At 49.0% G+C, this 18398-nt stretch overlaps 1 protein-coding gene across 4 annotated transcripts in view; it reads right to left on the bottom strand.

Moving 5' to 3' along the window:
• The window catches only part of FOXO3 (forkhead box O3), a 125551-nt gene extending 115383 nt beyond the window's left edge, over positions 1-10168 (bottom strand). The window contains exons 1-2 of one of the 4 annotated variants that reach the window (XM_016956082.4): positions 9913-10168; positions 8086-8829 (exon numbers count right to left, since the gene is read on the bottom strand). In XM_016956082.4, the coding sequence (XP_016811571.1) occupies positions 8086-8706 (621 nt within the window). In that variant the 5' untranslated portion in view covers positions 8707-8829; positions 9913-10168. Of the gene's footprint in view, positions 1-179; positions 324-7771; positions 9048-9912 lie in introns of those variants that run through there. The other 3 variants (XM_016956084.4, XM_054686186.2, XM_054686189.2) reach the window with 3 other exon arrangements.
• Between the last annotated feature and the right edge of the window lie 8230 nt (positions 10169-18398).

Below are 18398 nucleotides of genomic sequence, written 5' to 3'. Positions count from 1 at the left end.
ATTCCTAAACACGTACTGAAAACTGGCAAACACATCTCTGTTGGGTTTACTATAGGTTCACTCCAGAAGGAAGGTAATGTATGCTGTTTGTTTATTTGTTTGTTTGGGGGAGAGTTTACTTCCTGCTCCAGCCTTGCCCCCTACACATGTGCCACATGCTTTCCTTACTCTGTGCTCACCTCTCCACTGCAGTCCTAGGGCACATCTGGACACCAAGGTGTGGTGAGCCTCCAGAAGATAACCTGGCCTCCTCACCCCAGGCAATGACCCAGGAGTAGCAGAATTACTAGAAGAACCACAGCCCAGCAGAGAAGTCATCCTCTTCGCTTATTATGTTATTCCATAGTAGTAACTGAGGCACTGCAGAGAAAAAGTCTCAAGATTAAAACCTCAAAAACTCAGGAGTGAAAAGTGGAACAAGCGAATTATAGAAAAGCCTGGCTTGAAACACACTCCAATCAGACATTTCCGTTTTACCAAGAGTGGTACATCACAGTACTCTATGGATGCCAGCTACCGTAGTTCTTTTTCCTTTAGGAGAGACTAAGATACTGGGAAATGAACGTTGTTTGGTCAAGAATAAAATGGTGAAAGATACTGGGTCTGTCTGGGCAATGATGCAGTCAGAACTGGGGTGTTCTATCATCATCACTAGCCTAACCACATATTCAGAACTCTAACTTGGAAGAACTGCAGACTGGTCCTTGAAATAGTTCATCTCAAAGACTGTCTGCGATCTCCTCTCCTTTCATACATGACTTCTATTTCCCAATCCATGGACAGAAAACTTGAAGTACATTTGGGACTTCTGCCCCAAAATGCAGAACATTACAAACAACTAAGGCTTTACATAACAGCTTTGTTCCTAAAAGTGAGTAAAATAAACTTTAGGCAAAACAATTCTATGGTGACTTTCTCGACACTGCATGTTGATGATACAAATAGCGGGGTTACATACAGACGGCAAACTTCATTTCCTTTTTCTCTTAATGCAACAAGGTCATCCCAAGATCAGGCTTCCTTCAGTTTCTGTGGTAAGTAGTGATGGAGTTTTCAGAGACTTATGCATTGGGTAACCAGGCACTGCAAGAAACCCCAGATAGCACAGCATCATCTCACATTTACACCACATCACATCAACATCGATGCTAGGAGGTCTAAGGCTGATGCCACCTTCAGAGCTGCAAGTATCCAAAAGACTCCACTCATGACACCAGCTCACTCCTGAGTCACATCAGCCCCTTTCAGAGTCACAGTCCCAGAACTAAGGCTATCCATATGGGTTGATTATACAATCCAAAAAGCAGCTCCAAATATTAGAAACACTTATTTGTCTGGCAGACACATTCCCTAATTTAAAGCCTCTTATACTGTGCTTAAAAATATTCAACAGTCTTAGCAAAATGACAAAACAAACAGGTAGCAGCCATGGGGTGGGCAGGGTAAGGTGGCGTTGAAAGAAAAGGCATTTAGCAAGGTAAGTGGAGAGTGCTGATGGAGAACACAAAAGGAGAAACACAGCGACTCCAGTGCGAGCCAGCCTAGAAGAGGGGAGGAGAAGCAGAAGACAGCAAGTGAAGAGCTTGAAGAACTTGAGGCAAACAGCACTGAGATGAACAGCTGTGAAACCACAATGGTAGGCAGTAGACACTACAGTACAGTGGTATGAACACACGCTTTAAAAAAAAAAAAAAAGAGAGAGAGAGAGAGGGTCTCACTCTGTCATCCAGGCTGGAGTGCAGTGGTGCAGTCATGCTCACTGCAGTCTCAAACTCCTGGGATTAAGGGATCCTCCTGCCTCAGCCTCTCAAGCAGCTGGGACTACAGGCATGCACCACCACAACAGAGCTAATTTTTTTTTTTTTTTTTTTTTTGAGATGGAGTTTCGCTCTTGTTACCCAGGCTGGAGTGCAACGGCGCAATCTTGGCTCACTGCAACCTCCGCCTCCCAGGTTCAAGCAATTCTCCTGCCTCAGCCTCCCGAGTAGCTGGAATTACAGGCAAGTGCCACAACAGCAGCTAATTTTTGTATTTTTAGTAGAGACAGGGTTTCACCATGTTGGTAAGGCTGGTCTCGAACTCCTGACCTCAGGTGACCCACCCGCCTGGGCCTCCCAAAGTGCTGGGATTACAGGCATGAGCCACCGCACCTGGCCTAGTTTTTTTTTCTGGTAGAGACGAGGTCTCACTTTGTTGCCCAGGCTGGTCTCAAACTCCTGGCCTCAGGCAATCCTCCTGCCTTGGCCTCCCAAAGTGTTAAAATTATAGGCATGAACCACTGCACCGACTGGACACACCCGTTACTCCACCCCTACTAGCTGTGGAACACTGAACCCAGTCACTCACATAGTCCTAGCATGTTTCTCACCTGCAAAATAAGGTAGTTAGATGATCTTTAAGATCTCTTTTAGTTCTGAGTTTTAGGCAACAAGTAATACAGATGAGTCAGTGGCATCAAGGCTCCACATCCACTCCAGAGGAAGGCCAGATCTACATCAGGCCCTGGGAGACAGAACTGGGGATCCCAGATCAGTCCAGGGCCAAAGATGTGCTCTATCTAATCCAGGTGGAGCTTGGAAAACCAAAGCTTCTCCCAAACAGACCCAATCCACAGGAGCCATGGTACGGTGGTTTTGCATCTCCAAAGCAAGCTCAAAATGATCTGCAGAGAGTTAAAGGCCAGCTCCAAGCCATGCCCCACATCAAATTTGCCACTTCCCAGCAACTTCTTAGCAGAGTTGAAGTACTAGAGAAAGCAGAAATACAGATGTAAAAAAAAGGCAACGGGAATAGGCAGCGATGACAAATTCACAAAGCACAGATATGCTATAGCTTATTTTCTGTCTCCTCCATCAGAATATGAACTCCTGTGAGTGAACTGGAACTTTATCTGCCTTCTGCTACCACTATATCCCTAAGTCCTGGCAAATGCTCTGCAAGCAGCATGCCTTTGATAAACATTTGTTGAATACATGAAATGGGATGTGATGCAAATGGGTAAAAAGGGTTTTCTCTTTCCAATCTTTCATTCACTTACTGTATACCAGCTGTAACATCCACTGATATCAACTCGTCTTTGCATTTATGATCCCCAGCTCCTTTTATAGCACCAAAAAGGTAAAGTGGCTCTTCAGGACCCCTCAATTTGTGATGCAGGAAAAGGAGAGAAATGAGGAGTTGAGAATAGGGTCAAGTCTGTCCCTATAGGCAAAATAAGTGGGTATACAAACAAAATAAATTCCATATTCTCTCCAGCCCTGGGAATCTGCAATCTGATGCACCTGCTCTGGGTAAGTGGGGCAACCTGCCAGAATGCACAGGCCTAAACAGTCTTTTAAAAAAAAAATAAGATAGGGTTTTGCTATGTGCCCAAGCTGGTCTTGAACTCCTGGGCTCAAGCCTAAACAGCCTTATCTTTGCATTTTCATGAAGATCTTTGAATGGATGGTAAACTTTTGCCAGACCAAATTAAATGACTTATTAGTGAGACAAGGCCTCTTCATTAATTTTCCAAATAAAAGTATCTTGCAGGTTTTAAGTAAGAATCACAAGCAGAGTACTAAAAAGTTTAACTAAAAGATGTTCTTGTATGGTGTCATTTTCTTAAAATAGAACACTCCTAAAATCTCCTAAAAATAAGTCTGCTGTAGTTTCATTTCATTTTCTAAGAAGGAGATAAACATATCAAAACACACACTTAGCTTCTTTTTTAAAGAGTCTCTGTTACATGGGACTCACAGATCAAAGTCTAAAAGGGCCAATTTCTTCACTTCAGAGGTCAATGACACAGCTTTGGAAAAGAGGAAAAACAGTCCCTCTAGTGTACTGGGGCTGTAGAAAGAGGAAGTATATTAGTTGAGAATCACTGACGAAGACACTATTGCCAAAGGAAATTACAAAACGACATTTTGGCAACACGGGCCAAGCAGACAGATTCTTCACACACGACCATAACTGGCCTTTTGGTGAGTTACTCCAAAAGGTGACTGAGGTCAAAATTATGAGCCAATGTGGAATGATTATGACTTAGTCATTTTCAAATTAAAAAAAAATTTAAAACAGAGTTGCAGTTAAAAAAACATTTTCCTAATACAGTGTGTTGAAAAGGAACTGGATGTATTAATCTAAAGAACAGAAATAGTGAGGACACAAATAAGCATTATGTGACAGGACAGCCCTCATCTTTTTATCTTGGCAAGAAGCCATAACAATACACATTCTTACATGAAAGAAGACTCGGACTCTTGAAGAATTATCTTCTGCAGCAGCAGCAGCAGAAATCTTAACACAGTATCCCCCACATTTATGAAATTATGGGAACCACTACAGAAACTCAAGTCTGCCTAATTTGATTACACCCTGACCCATGGGAAAAGCAGATGTGTGCTGTGTATAACGAAATAAGTGATAGACAGGCCTTACCAGGTAAGCCCTGGAGTCCTTAGAGGTCTCCCCAAGACAAGAGGAACTGAGAGAACTCACTTGTTCAATCATGGGTGCAGTGCAAGCTTAATCTGAATTAAAGGAAATGTAACCTTTTCCCCTCTTAACCACATCTGATTGTTCATTTCTACTTTAATGCCCGAGGTAAGGGAACCTGTGAGATAGCCATCATCCTTCTCCCTGACACAGTATCTGACAAATGTAAGTAACCAAGGGCTTCCTCTTTTTGTTAAAATGCTATCCTTCTTACCTCTTTTATCACTTCATAGTTCCTAAGTACCCCTACTGACAGGCACTGGACAGCTTTGCAAACATGATACACTCACTCAGCCTCCATCTACATTTGCCCATCCTTTTGATGCTGAAATAATAAGCAAGATGTTTTTAGATTGAGAGGCAAATAAGCCTTTCAGGAAAGCAAGCTCTACTTATATGAGACTATCCATTACCTAGTAAATGACCTTTTAAAAAAGATCAATTTAAAGCAGAAAATGGAAAACAAAAACCTCTAGAACTGTGGCTACTAATTACCTCTCTACTAACTAGCTGTGTGATCTTAAGAAAGTCATTAGCTTTTCCAAAAATCAGGTTTTTCACCAGTAAAATAAGAGGGTTGAACTAGATCAGAAAACTTCATCCTAACTATACATTAGAATCACCTAAGAAACTTGAAAAAAAAACAAAACACAAAACCATCAATGCTAAGCCACACACAAGCCAAATTATATCAAATTCTCTGGGTATTTGTATTTTTCAGAAGTTCCCAGGTAATTCAAACATGCAACCAGGGCTGAGAACCACTGATTTAGATTCTGATCTCTAAGTCCTCTTTTCTAATTCTTTCATTTTATGATGTTAGGGTGATAATTTTGGTTACAAGGTCTCATAATGCAATGGCCCAAATAGCCTGAAAAGAAGTAAGGCCCTGCATACCGTGCCCTTTATGCACACATGACTAGGAGATGTTAACCTGAATTCTAGACATTTTTGGAAGTTAAAAATCCTCTTACATTACTCAGAATGAAAGTAGTGTGGTTTAAATGCACATGCGTGCTTCCAAAATGACTAATCATGACAAGAATCAACTCCTAAACTTGGACACTTGGAAATGGGTCACAATTAGCTCCTGACCTCTCCCTTTTCCCTCTTCTTCCACTAAACCACAAGCACACACAAAAAAAGGTTGCCTATTAGTCATAATCAAAATATGAAACCAGCTCCAGTTTCAAAGGGCCTTCTCCATCATCAAAGATTTGAAAGTTCCTGCATGGCTGCATCTTTTGATGAAGATCATCTTATAAAAACTCTAACAAAATTATATCCCTTTAGTCGTCAAGGATTAGTTGCCATGTGACACTCAGAAATGGAATTGGTAAAAAATTTTAAGGTAAAAAGAATCATAAAATGTGTGCCCTGTATTAAGCATATTAAGCCTTGAGAATTTCAATTTACAGTATTTTCTAAGATTTTAGTTGAAGAGAAATGAGATAGCAGAGAAGGGTAAAAAAAAAAAACCATAAGACAAAAAAACGATGACATAAAACCATAAAGTTTATGACTAGTCCCAAAATCTGTATTGCAAGTCCTACAAACTATATGAAAATGTATCTAGCCCAATCTCAATTCGCGGCTACTTTTGGTAATACCATTTTCTCTTGTAAATCTTCCCCCCAAAAATAAAGTTCATTAAACTTATTATATTTAACTATAAACAAAATAACAAGAAATATTATTTGTGAAATTAAATTATTTTTGTAACCTTAAAAATCACAGGAAAGGTGAAAACGCCTTCCTACGTTAACGTTTTAACTAAGTTTAAAGTTAACTTTTAACTAACGTATTCTCCTCACCAGATTCAAACATGCAAGACTAAATTTCAAGTGAGAGAAATCTGAAAAACATTTCGAACCCCCAAATCCATGTTCTCAGATCCTGTCCGCTTATGCCTTCCTGATACTATACACGGATTAACCCTTCCCATCCACTTGGAAACCCAGTTTTAAAACATATCACACTAGTGCTCTTTTCAAATGGAATTGTCTAACTTTCATCCTTTCTGTAAAGAACTCTCGTATCATACACCTGGCATTCTTTTACAAAGCAATTAAATTAAACCAAATATAAGACTCATAATGTAAGCATTTGTTAAAAGAAATGAGACACATTTGTGGATTAATATCAAAGCACACGTGTTTTGCTTTTAAAGTATCTAATACAAAGCCTCTCTGATATAAGCCGTATTTAACTTTGCAAGGGTTTTCTAGAAGCAAAATAAAACATTCTCTACATTAAGTTCTTTAACTTTTTCATCTACAGGCTCGTCTCCAGTGCTTCCATTGAATTCTCCACTAAGATTAAACTGTTCTTATTTTTATACCTCCTGAAACCCAGGAAGACAGAGGGCTCCCCAATGACAATGAAGGAAGGGAAGGAGGAAGCAACTACTTCTTTTACATAAAACAAAACAAAACAAAAATCTAAGCTAAATTGCAAATATGAGCAGCTGATAAGAGATGTATATCTCCAATCGCACAGGACTCTTTGGCCTGGTACTGACACACACTGTCTTGGGGGAAGGGGCCAGGGAGGTGCCTAGGAAGAGGAAAGCAGCTGGATATCAGCAGGCCAGCAAGGGCAGAGGAGTTAATCTCTTTGGATACCCAACTGCAGGAAGTCATTACATCATAGGCCTTTCCACACCTCTCTCCCTACCACGTGTCCCGTGCCCCAAGAGGATGATAAGGAACGGTAGAGAGTCTCTCTTCGGGTTCATTTACAGGTAGAAGCCATTACGGCCCGGCCCAGCCCCCAAACCTCCTCCCAAACGCCAGAGTGAATGAAGCGCAGGCCCCGCGTCCCCCACACCAGAGCCCTTCCCTCAAACAGTGCCTGAATCCAGGTCTCGGCGGGAGCAGCGGGTGCAGCCAGTCTGGATTGAGGTGGCCAGACCGGCCGGTTCGAGGCCCCAGAACATTTCAGAAGCAGCTAGTCAGAAGCAGGTTTACTGGAGCGACATCTCCGAGAAGAAAAGGTATCAATATAGACAAGGAAAGGAAACCGTCCAGGAAAAGGTTTGCAACCACTGCTTTTTCTAATCGGATCGATGTGCCTGTAGGTGTTAACACCCACAAGCTGAAACTTGGACCCGAAGGTTCTCATTCAGCTAGTGACGACGCAACATGCTCCTGCGACAGACTGGAAACCACACATCCAACCCCTCCTCCAGACACTGCGTCCCAAACACCCCCACACCTCTCACTCCAGCCACAGCGCCCGCACCAGACCCCCACTACGGTAAACTCTACTCCAAAGTTGGCTGCGGACCTACCTCCTCGGTGCTGTCCTGAGAATCCAGCAAATGTACTCCTGTCCGTTCGCCCTTCCCTCGCCGGCGTCCCCTGCCCCCTCTCCTCACCTGGCCATGCCCCAAGCTTCTGGGGAGCCTCATTCACCCCTCCGAGACCGTCCCCAGGTGCCCCGACTCCGGGGATCAAAGATAACCCCCAAAGCCTCGCAGCGGAGGCTCCCCTTGCCAACCCCTTGCCCTGGAGCCCGCAAGCGCACTCCGACGAATCCGAGACGCGTCTCGCGCTGCGCAGGAGGCCCGGCGGGTCCTGCTGCCAGCCCGGGGTGGGTACGCACCTTCCAGCCGGCAGAGCTGTTGCTGTCGCCCTTATCCTTGAAGTAGGGCACGCAACGCACCATCCACTCGTAGATCTGGGACAGAGTGAGCCGTTTGTCCGGGGAGCTCTCGATGGCGCGGGTGATCAGGTCCGCGTAGGACAGGTTTCCCCAGGCGTTCCGCCGCGACGAACATTTCCTCGGCTGCCCGGAGCCCCCAGCCGCCCCCGGCTGCGGCGGTGGCAGCGGTTGCTGAGGCTGCAGCAGCGCCTGTGTACCCCCGCTCAGCCCGCCCGCCGCGGTGGCTGGCCCAGACCCGGGGTCTTGCCCTCCGGGTGCCAGCACCCGGGCCGAGTCCTCAAGGAGCAGCCCGGAGCCCAGCGTGCCGCTCCCGCCGCCGCCGCCGATCGCCATGGCCGAGCCGGCCCGTCCCCCGCCGTCCTCGTCGTCTTCATCGTCCTCCTCCTCGGGGATCATGGAGTCGGCGGCCGTCTCCCCCGGGGGCTTGGCAGGGCTCGCTTGGAGCTCCGGCCTTTGCAGGGGCCACGTACAGGATCGCGGACGGCTCTGGGGCTCGAACTCCGGGTCCAGCTCCACTTCGAGCGGAGAGAGCGGGGCCGGGGAAGCCGGTGCCTCTGCCATCTTCGCCGCCCGCCCGCCCGCGGCTGGGGCTCTCGCGCTCTCCTCTCGCGCCGGGGCGGGGTGCAGCGGGGGAGGGACGTGGACGCCGCGAAGGCTCCGGCTCCCGGGCGCCGCCGCCGCCGCCTGGGGAAGCACGAGAGAAGAGAGAAGGAGAGTTGGTTATCCCGGGCCGGAGCCCCGTCCTCGGCGAGTCCTCGCCCGCTGCCGCCACCTCCCAGTCCTGCCGCGCCCGCCTCCCAGGAACAGGAGGACCTGAAGACGTGCGGCCAGCGAACCTGGCGCAGCAGACACCGCCCCCCGGCCAGGCCGCGAGGGAGCCGCGAGCGAATCGACGGCCTCGCGCGGGGCAGCCCCCTCCCCCCGCCGCCCAGCCGCAGGTCCCTCCCGGGCTAGGCGGCGGGGCGGGGAGAAGGGGGAGGGGCGCCCGGGGGAGGGGCGGCCGCGCCTTTAAAGCGGGCAGCGGCCGGAGCTGGCGCAGCCGAGCCGCGGTCAGAGCCCGAGCTCGGGTGTGCGTGCGTTTGTTTATGTTTCGCTCGGGCCCGCTCTAGTGCCTCCCGCGGCGCCGCCGCTCAAGTCTGTGCTGTCTTCGGCTCTTCTCCCCTTATCCCGGCCCGGCCGCCTCCGCGACCCCCCACGACCCCCCGTCACCCCCCACCCGGTCGAATGGCCCGAGCCCGGGGACTGCGCGGGCAGCTCCCTCTCCCCTCTTCGCCCGCGGGCCAGAGGGCGAACGGGGGTCTGGGCGCAGATGGGCCCTTGTCACTTCCAAAAAATAAAGGAAAGACAGAAAGAAGGGGGAGCAGCAGCCCAGCGGGTGTTCGCAGAGGTTCGAGCCCGGCGGGGACGGCCACTTCGGGGTTTTGTGTGGTTTGCATTCTCGCGGACGTCGTCCCCTCCGCCCCCTTCCCAGTCGGGATCCGGGGGAGGGAGCGAGTCGGAACATAAATCTTCCAACAGGTCGGGAAGCGCCAAGTCTCCCGGGCTGCTAGAAAACCCGGACCAGCACGTTCATCACCTCCTTGCTCCCGCTGCTGCCATCTTGACAGTTTCCCCCTTCCCCTGAGTCCTTTAAAAACACTAGCGGGCGAGAAGGGGGGCGCGCACACCGCGGCTCAGGGAGGGGAAAGGGAAGCGCCCGGCCCAGCTCGGAAGCAGATCCGGAGTCACCGGGAAGGCGGCCGCCCGCTGCACGGCTCCGGCGCCTACCTCGCTTCCTTCCCTTCAGGGACGCGGCGGGACGACGCACGATCCCGCGCGGGCCCGGGGCACGGCGAGGAGGGGGCGCGCAACCTCGGCGAAGGAGAAGCGCTCGGGCCGTCGCCGCAGCCCGCCCGAGGAACCGCCTGTCAGCTCGCGCGCCGCCGCCTTCCACATTCCTCCTCCTCCCTTCCACGAGCAGGGCGGCCGCGGCAGCAGCACAAAGTTATAGACACACGCAGGGCGCCTCAACCTAGGCTGACGGCGGGCGGGTCCCCGCCCAGGGGGAGGGCTGGGCGGCGGGCCGGGCGCGCGGCGGGCGTGCGTGTGTGAGTGCGCGTGTGTGAGCTCGCGCGCGCCTGCGCGGCCCGGCTCCGCGGGGCTGCGGGCGTGGGTGTCCGGGCGCGCGCCGTGGGCCGGGACTCGGCGGGCTCCCGCTGCTGTCCCCGCTGGGCTCCTCCTCCCTCCCGAGAGCCTCAACGACAACAAAGCGCGGCGCTGGCCCGGGAGAGGGGGGAGAAGGGAGGAGAGGAGGAAGAAGGGGGGAGAGGAGGGAGAGGAGGGAGAGGAGGGAGAAGGGGGAGCGGCAGGAGCGCACAGCCTCCTACGCTCCAAGGAGCGCAGCGGCGTGGCCTCCCTGACTCCGGGCAGGGCGCCTGGTACCAGGGGGTCCCTGGCCTGCGCGTCCGCCCGCCGGGCTCTGGGCCAGCCCCGGTGTCCGGTTCCCTGTTAGAACGCGACACCAGGTAACACCCGAGATAAGATGCTGGCCGCAAGATGGGCAGGGTTATCGCGGTGTGGAAATACTGAACGGCGAAGATGTTGGTGCCTGCAGAACTTCGATAAGCTGATGCTCACAGATTTCGATCAGGCACCAAAAGGTTTGCACTGAGTCTCTCACCTCGGACGGTGGACCACAGTCGTGTTTCACTTTTCATGGGTTTCATGGCAAACGGGGGAGAGGTGTAACTAACTCCGGAAGAAATGCAAATTTACCCCCGTCCTACATTCAAGAGCAGATTCCGAACAACTGAGAAGGGGAAATAATTTTAATCTAATTTGTAAATGACGACAAAACCGCTACGTGGGCATTTTTGACTTTTAAAAAAAGACGTATCCTTTAGGTTAAACGAAAAACATCTGCACAAGTCCTTATTCTACGATCCGTGCCCCAAATCGTTTATTTGTACTCTACGAATGCACCACACGCGACATGCACACCAAAAGTCTACACACTAGTTCATAAATATATTTTTTTAAAAATCCTTGTAAGTCACCGGAGATAGCTCAGAGTGTAGAAGCGGGCTTCTCAACGACCCCATACACAAAAAGGTCCAGCCCAGCGTACGCAAGAGCCAGCCCGCCCAGCCGCCTCCGGGCTCCGGGCTTTGCGCAGCGCCCGTCACTCAAGTGACGCGCGGCCCCGCCCCTGCACCAAGCTAGTTCGACGCGTACAAACAGATGATGTCATCGTATCCACACGCGCGTGACCCCGGAGCTCTCCGCCGCGTCGCCATTCGCTGCGCCGCTTACTCGTCAAGGCACGCCGCGCGCTGACTGGCCGCGGCCACCAGTCTCCAGGCCCCAGACGCCCCTCTCCGCCCCCCCGCCCCCGCCCCCCAGCAAATAATAAACAATCGAGTAAAATTCTAAGGAAGGAGAGAGAGGAGAGGGAAAAAGGGAGAGGGCGCACTAGAAACCAATCCTTCGCGCGCTGGCGGTGGGAGGGTTCAAGGGGGGACGCGAGAGGACAGCGGACGGGAGGAAGGCAGCCGACTTGGGGCGGTGGGTCTGCCAGCGAAGAGGAGGCGTCGGGGGCGGAAAGTTGCAGCGCACTCGACTGGGCGCGCCTGGCGGGGTAGGGGGCGCTAGGGCCCGGAGCGGCGGGGCTGGGGGCTCGGGGGCGGAGCGCGACCCGCCGAGGGGGCGGGGACTGAGCGGCGCCGGCCGACACGTGCGGGAGGAGGGCGGGCGCGCGCCGCACACACTGGGCCGGGGCGCGCGGCCCTGGTAGCCGCGCGCGCTTGTTTACCAGCGCACGTGGGTGTTATTTTTAAATGGAATGTGGCGCTGGCTGCGCTGCCGAGTGGCGGGCGCGTGGGGCCGCCCGCGCTGGCGGAGGGACGCGGCGGGGCCCGCGGCGCGGCCTCTCCGGGCGCTGCTCGCGAGACAGCCAGGCTGTCCCCACTGCGCGCCGCTGGCATAGCCGGCGGCCCGGGCCGGGGAACCTGATTGAGAGTTTCGCGCGCTGCCCGAGCCGCGGCGGAGACGACGGTTTCCCGCCGCGGAACGCCGCCGTCTTTGCGCCCAGCTCGGCTCCCTCATTCTCACATTCAGGGAACAAAGCCTCCTGTTTGTGCTTCGCCCAGGAGGCCGCGCCAGTCCGCGGCCACGGTTTCTAGAGCAGATCTCACAAGCGCACACACTCACTGGCACACATACTTTGGCCGCGAGGTGGACCCTCAGCACCCTACGTACTCTGTGTCCTCGCTTCCTTGTACCGAATGCCCGCAGTCCACATGTGCCTGTCTCGTGGGCATGCGGCTCTGCCCACATATAAAAGCGTTTCTGCTATTTCGGGTTGCCCTTGGAAGGGGAAGTCTGGGGAAGGGGGCTCTGACTGCTTACTGCGGTGGCTCCTCCTCACGAGGCACCTCTCCTCTCCTTGTAGGCCTGTCCCACTGAGAAGCCCCGGGTTTGCATTGGGTTTACAGCCTGGGAGTGTGGATGGTGATGTACGACCACAACTCGGCTTCAAGTGCCAGTGCTTGGGGTGCGGGTTGGGTATGGTGGTGGTTAAAAGCTGGTATTCAGTTTTGCACGAAGAACTGGGAGGCTAGATCACCCAGGGCCACGCATCGTGATGCAGCATAAAATTCCAAGAATTTTCGTTGCTGGCTTTAAATACTTGTAACACTGTAGAAGAAATCCACACGTTTTCTTCTCTAAATCTAAGCAATCTTTTGTCATTAGAGTGCAGACCTGCAAAAGTAGAAAGAATGTGTTTACAGTGGCTGGGCTCTCGGCCATTAGATTTTCACTATAAACATGTTGAGTGTCCATTTACAGAACACATATCCCAGGGGCATTCCAAAAGAGTGGAGGAGTCAAAGATTCAGTGGATTAACAGAGCCTTGTGAGCTTCACTTCACAGTGAGGAATGGGGGGGCAGGCACATGATAAAGCCATTTCCCTCAAAGAGCTTACTTGAGGGTATAAGACATGTTACTTGGGGGTATAAAACATGTTAAAAAGAAATATTGCAAGTTTAAAAATAGTAGAAGGCCGGGTGCAGTGGCTCACACCTGTAATCCCAGCACTTTGGGAGCCCAAGGCAGGAGGATGCCTTGAGCCCAGGAGTTCAAGACCAGCCTAGACAACATGACGAAACCCAGGTGTCTACAAAAAATACAAGAAGTCCTAGCTATGGGAGGCCGAGGTGTAAGGATGGATCGCTTGGTCCCAGGAGGTCCAGGCTGCAATGAGCCATGATTGTACCACTGCACTGCAGCGTGGGTGACAGAGTGAGGCCCTGTCCTCCCTCCCTCACCACAAAGGAAAAAAAAAAAAAAAAAAAAAACAGTAGAAGACAAATACAAGAGGTCATACATAGAGTGTTGGGTAAGTTTCAAGTGAATTGAAGATCAAAAAGCTTCAGTTGGAAGTGACTATAAACTTGCAGCTTTGTAAATGTGCACCTTACCCTTGTAATTTGTGCATATGGGCAAACCTTTGAGAACTAAGAGGTTGAATCTCAGAGACTGTTCTCTTTTAGCCACAAATTGCCTCGACCTTTGCCTTCCTCTTGTAGGCCTCCTTGTTCCTTCTCCATTTCTTCCTACCAGAAGTTATGGTTGTTAATTGAGAGGAAATGCCAGCATTCCCTTCAAGGCAGAATTTTTGGTCAAAACTTTTCCCACCTCTTATTGAACAATTTTATATCCTATTTATTTCTATTAATAATTTAAGGTGGTGATTGTTCACTCTATTTTGCAAATCCAGTCACTGGAGGGACAAAATTTAAGATGTTTACCTAAGTAAGCTGGGTAAAATCACCATTTCAAACACCTAGTTGTGAGGGGATTCGTGGTAGAGACCAGGGCTCTCCCTCTGAGGAAACACCACTCACTCAGCACTTGTGTGCTAGCCCAGTTCTCCTTGTACCTAGGCCAGCTGGAGCCTCCCTCTGACCCCAGAGCCCACGTTCTAGGAACTGAGCCTACTGCCCTTCAGCAAGTGCACATTTTCCTCTTGGGTTGGCTTCTGTGTCCATCTCAATGAAGACAGGAAGCCAGTAGGATGAGGTTCCTAACGAGTATGTGACCCATCTGATATAGCTGCTCCCCAGTCTATGTCTGACACCCTCATTAGACCCTTTCTCTGCTTACCCTCTCCTCAGCAAATTACTCTCATGCAGTGTGTCTTTATTGAACACCGTGTACCAAACAGCTATGAGCTGTGGCTCGCCCTTTGGGGCATCATTCCAGACAGGTTTCATCACCACGCTCTCCACAAGTATCTGCAGCTCCTGTCCTCTCTCTTTCCCTTTCTTCCCTTGGCATGACAAACCCTGGCAAAGCGTCCCCTAGGTTGTTACGATGATGCATTTGGAGGGCAAGTATGTATGCTTGCAGGGTAAAAAAAAGCCGGGGTTCCAAAAAAGAGTGAACATTTACCTGAAATGGAATTGGATAGAAGAGAAATTGGGAAGAATTCTCTGTTTTGGTAATAGGAGATAATGATATTTGTCATTACCCAACCTTGATTTGTCAGTAAGTTGCAGGTCCTGAATTAAGCACTTTATTTGCAGTGCTTAGACCTCACAAAGACCATGTGAGGTACATACAATAGTGCTAAGTGGCAGGGGGTTGAGAATTCAGGCTCTGAGTTAAGTCTGATTCCTCATTTACCAGCCATGCGACCTTGGGATATTACTTAATCATGAAGCCTCATGTCTTTATCTTTAAAATGAGAATACCTTCTAAGATTGTTGGAAGGATTGGGATAATTGAAATCATGAATCTAAAGCACTGAGTATTAGAGCACTAGGGGGTACTTTAAAAATAGTCATGCCCAGGCTCCACCTTGGACCAACTGAATTAGAAATTCTGAGGTCAGGGTCTGGCATTGACTGATTGTTGTTGTTGTTGTTTTTAAATATTTGCCAGGTGAATCTAAGGCAGTGAAGGTTGAGAACCCTGAGATAGAGGTCTCTGTGCTGCACATGCCAGCATTTGCCTTCAGCTCTGACTCTCTGGTTCCTGCTTAGAATGAGGACAGATCCATGAACTGACTACACACAGGGGGCAGCTTCCATACACAAAACATCTCGGTTTGTTTCTAGAACAACCTACCACAGCAGGGACCATCCCTCTCATTTTACCAGGATTTGCCTCAGGTCACACAGTGAGTGGCAGGCCTAGGATTCGAACTGAGAATTCTGAGTCCATGGTGCATTCTCCTCTTCCCCAGTACTGCACTGCCTCTCCAAAATGGGCCTAAAGAAAGGGGGCTTTATGTGAGTCTTTTGGCCTGGAGAAAAGGGGCTGGAACCAGATAAGCAAACATAACCCGAGACACTTCCCCAACCTGTCTAAAGCTAGTGGTTATCTGGCCAAATCTGCCCCAATAGGGTTAGTTTTTGGTTCTCTCTGGTGTTTTTTAAATTTTTGATCTCTTGAGGTCAGGAATTCAAGACCAGCCTGAGCAAGATAGCAAGACTCCCATCTCTAAAATCTTTTAAAATTAGCTAGGTGTGGTGGCATGCACCTGTAGTCCCCCAGGTGCTTGGGAGGCTGAGGTGGGAGGATCACTTGAGTCCAGGAATTCAAGGCTGCAGTGAAATATGATTGTGCCACTGCACTACAGCTTGGATGACAGAGAAAGACTCCATCTCTTAAAAAAAAATAAAGTTTCTTAGTCTGTTGCCAACATTTAAAAGGAAGAGATTTCACCTAAAATTTGGATTTCTAGCTCTTCTTGAGAAATTGGAAGATATGGTAACACTGGCACTGTACCCACAGGGTAACAGTTAGCTGGTATGTGCTCTAGTTAGTTCACCTCTTCCTCATCAGGCTCTCCCCACCAATCTCTGGGTGACTTAGCCACCCTGATTTGGATCTTTTACCTTCATAGTGGCATTGACCCGCTCCAGTTCATGAGAGAAGACTGTGCACATCTTGGTAGTTTAAAATGGACTATTATGGGAGTATTTACATCACAGAAATTGGCAAATCCATCAAGGCCTGCTTGCTTTTTTTTTCTTTCCTTTTCTTCTTTCGGAGGGCCAGTCTGCCAGCACACCATTGCCCCTACTCCACTCAGCCACTGTCTTGCATTCTGAGGAGGAAGATTTGTTCTGAATAGAAAGTAAAGGAAACAGAAGCACTGGAGAAACTGTACCTCGATTCTGCTTAGCAACTGATTATACATTATCTAACCTTGTTTTTAAAGTACTTCAATTTAACACAATGGAGCAAATAACCAGAACAAACTTCCTGATGAAAACTAAAGCTGGATAAGATTTTTAAAATTTTTTAAATGGATTTTATTGAGCTGGCAAAAAAGGAAGAAACCAACAGAGACCAAAAACAAAGTTAAGGTGGGAAGTGAGCACACTCCTAGAAAATCTGACAACATTTGAGCTTCTACTTTGATAGGTGTGCAGAGTCTGGGACACAGAAGATAAATCCTCAGTCTTGTCCAAGATCAGGAGAATAAGAAGACTCTACCCCCCTAAAACCAGAAGTCCAAAGGGCCAAAGTAAAGGTGAATGTGAAATTAACTGGCTTTGCAGAAGAGGATCCCAGGAAAAATCGTCTGTCTTGATCAAAGTCCTGAATAAAAGAGTATAAAAAATATTCTTCCTTGAAAATTCATAACTATGGTGTGGTCCATATGTAATATTATGACCAAAATTCATGATACCATGGAATTATTTTAAAAACTTCATGAGCCCCAGTTTGTGGTGCTTTTAACAACTGGCAGAAGGAAAGACACATCCTCTTGGAGGGCTATCTTGAGCCTAGGCCCCAAAGAACTTCCATAATCATAATCAGAAAACACAAAACATATAATAAGCAAGGCTCCAGTAAGAGCAGACAGAAACAAAATGTAAGGTCAGATACACAAAGGCTTGGGTATGAGAATAAGCTGACACAGAAAATAAGTGTACTTAATAGATTTAAACAAAAAGGAAGTTTGAAAATAGAAGAAAGGAACAAGAGTCTATAAAAAACAACTGAGTAGATTTGAAATCAAAATACTTCTTTGTTTTTCTTCCCAGCTAGATATTATGTCCTTGAAGACACAGGGATCAGGCTAAACACTATATGTTATCGTTTGTCAATTGAAGGAAGTTAGAAACAAAGTACTCAATTTTTTTTGAAACCCAGCAGTAAGAATGAGAGTTGTGACTACATTTTTAAAATGTAAATGTAAAAACTCCTGTTGTAAATGTTAATCAATCTCTTCTAGAGGAAAGGAAGACAAAATCAAAATTAATGCAATGCTTCCGGCTGACTGGCCTCCAGCAAATGGCATTGAGCTTTGTAAGTGGTCCATCTACTCCATTTCTCATCTTGCAAAAACTTGTGAAGTGAGCATGTGTCCATGTCCACTTGTTAGAAAATCTATTTAAAATGCTGGCTGGGCGCAGTGGCTCACCCCTATAATCCCAGCATTTTGGGAGGCAGGGGCGGGAGGTTCACTTGAGGCCGGGAGTTCGAGACCAGCTTGGCCAACATGGTGAAGGCTCATCTCTACTAAAAATACAAAAATTAGCTGGGCGTGGTAGTGCGCACCTGTAATGCCAGCTACTCGGGAGGCTGAGGCAGGAGAATCACTTGAAACCGGGAGGCAGAGGATGCAGTGAGCTGAGGTCATGCCACTGCACTCCAGCCTGGGCGACAGAGTAAGACTCTCAAAAATAAATACATAAATAAATAAAATGCTTAGTAATTGGAACTTTAAATACAAATTACTTTAAAACATTGATGTGGGACAGGCACAGTGGCTAACGCCTGTCATCCCAGCACTTTTGGAGGCCCAGGCGAGCGGATCATGAGGTCAGGAGTTCGAGACCAGCCTGGCCAACACAGTGAAACCCCGTCTCTACTTAAAATAGAAAAATTAGCCAGGTGTGGTGGCACGCGCCTATATTCCCAGCTACCCGGGAGGCTGAGGCAGGAGAATCACTTGAACCCGGGAGTCGGAGGATGCAGTGAGCCAAGATTGTGCCACTGCACTCCAGCCTAGGCAACAGAGCAAGACTCCGTCCCTACCCAAAAAAAAAAAAATTGAAGTGGTACTTCAAAGAAATCAAGGCCATGTGGAATCATTCATTACTCTGCACAATACATTGCATCTCCCTGGTTTGGTTTGGCATGTCCACTTATGTGTAAAGTTTCCTGGAATAACCTGGTACTAAAGCCCCCCAAAGGATGTGATTTGGGGCTCCAGGGACATTAAATCTGATTATTGTTCCTCCCACATCC

This window comes from Pan troglodytes, chromosome 5 (assembly GCF_028858775.2).
Source record: "Pan troglodytes isolate AG18354 chromosome 5, NHGRI_mPanTro3-v2.0_pri, whole genome shotgun sequence".
In the NCBI taxonomy this organism is placed as follows: domain Eukaryota; kingdom Metazoa; phylum Chordata; class Mammalia; order Primates; family Hominidae; genus Pan; species Pan troglodytes.
The sequence above is the reverse complement of the archived record's forward strand: the minus strand, read 5'-3'. Positions and strand labels throughout refer to the sequence as shown.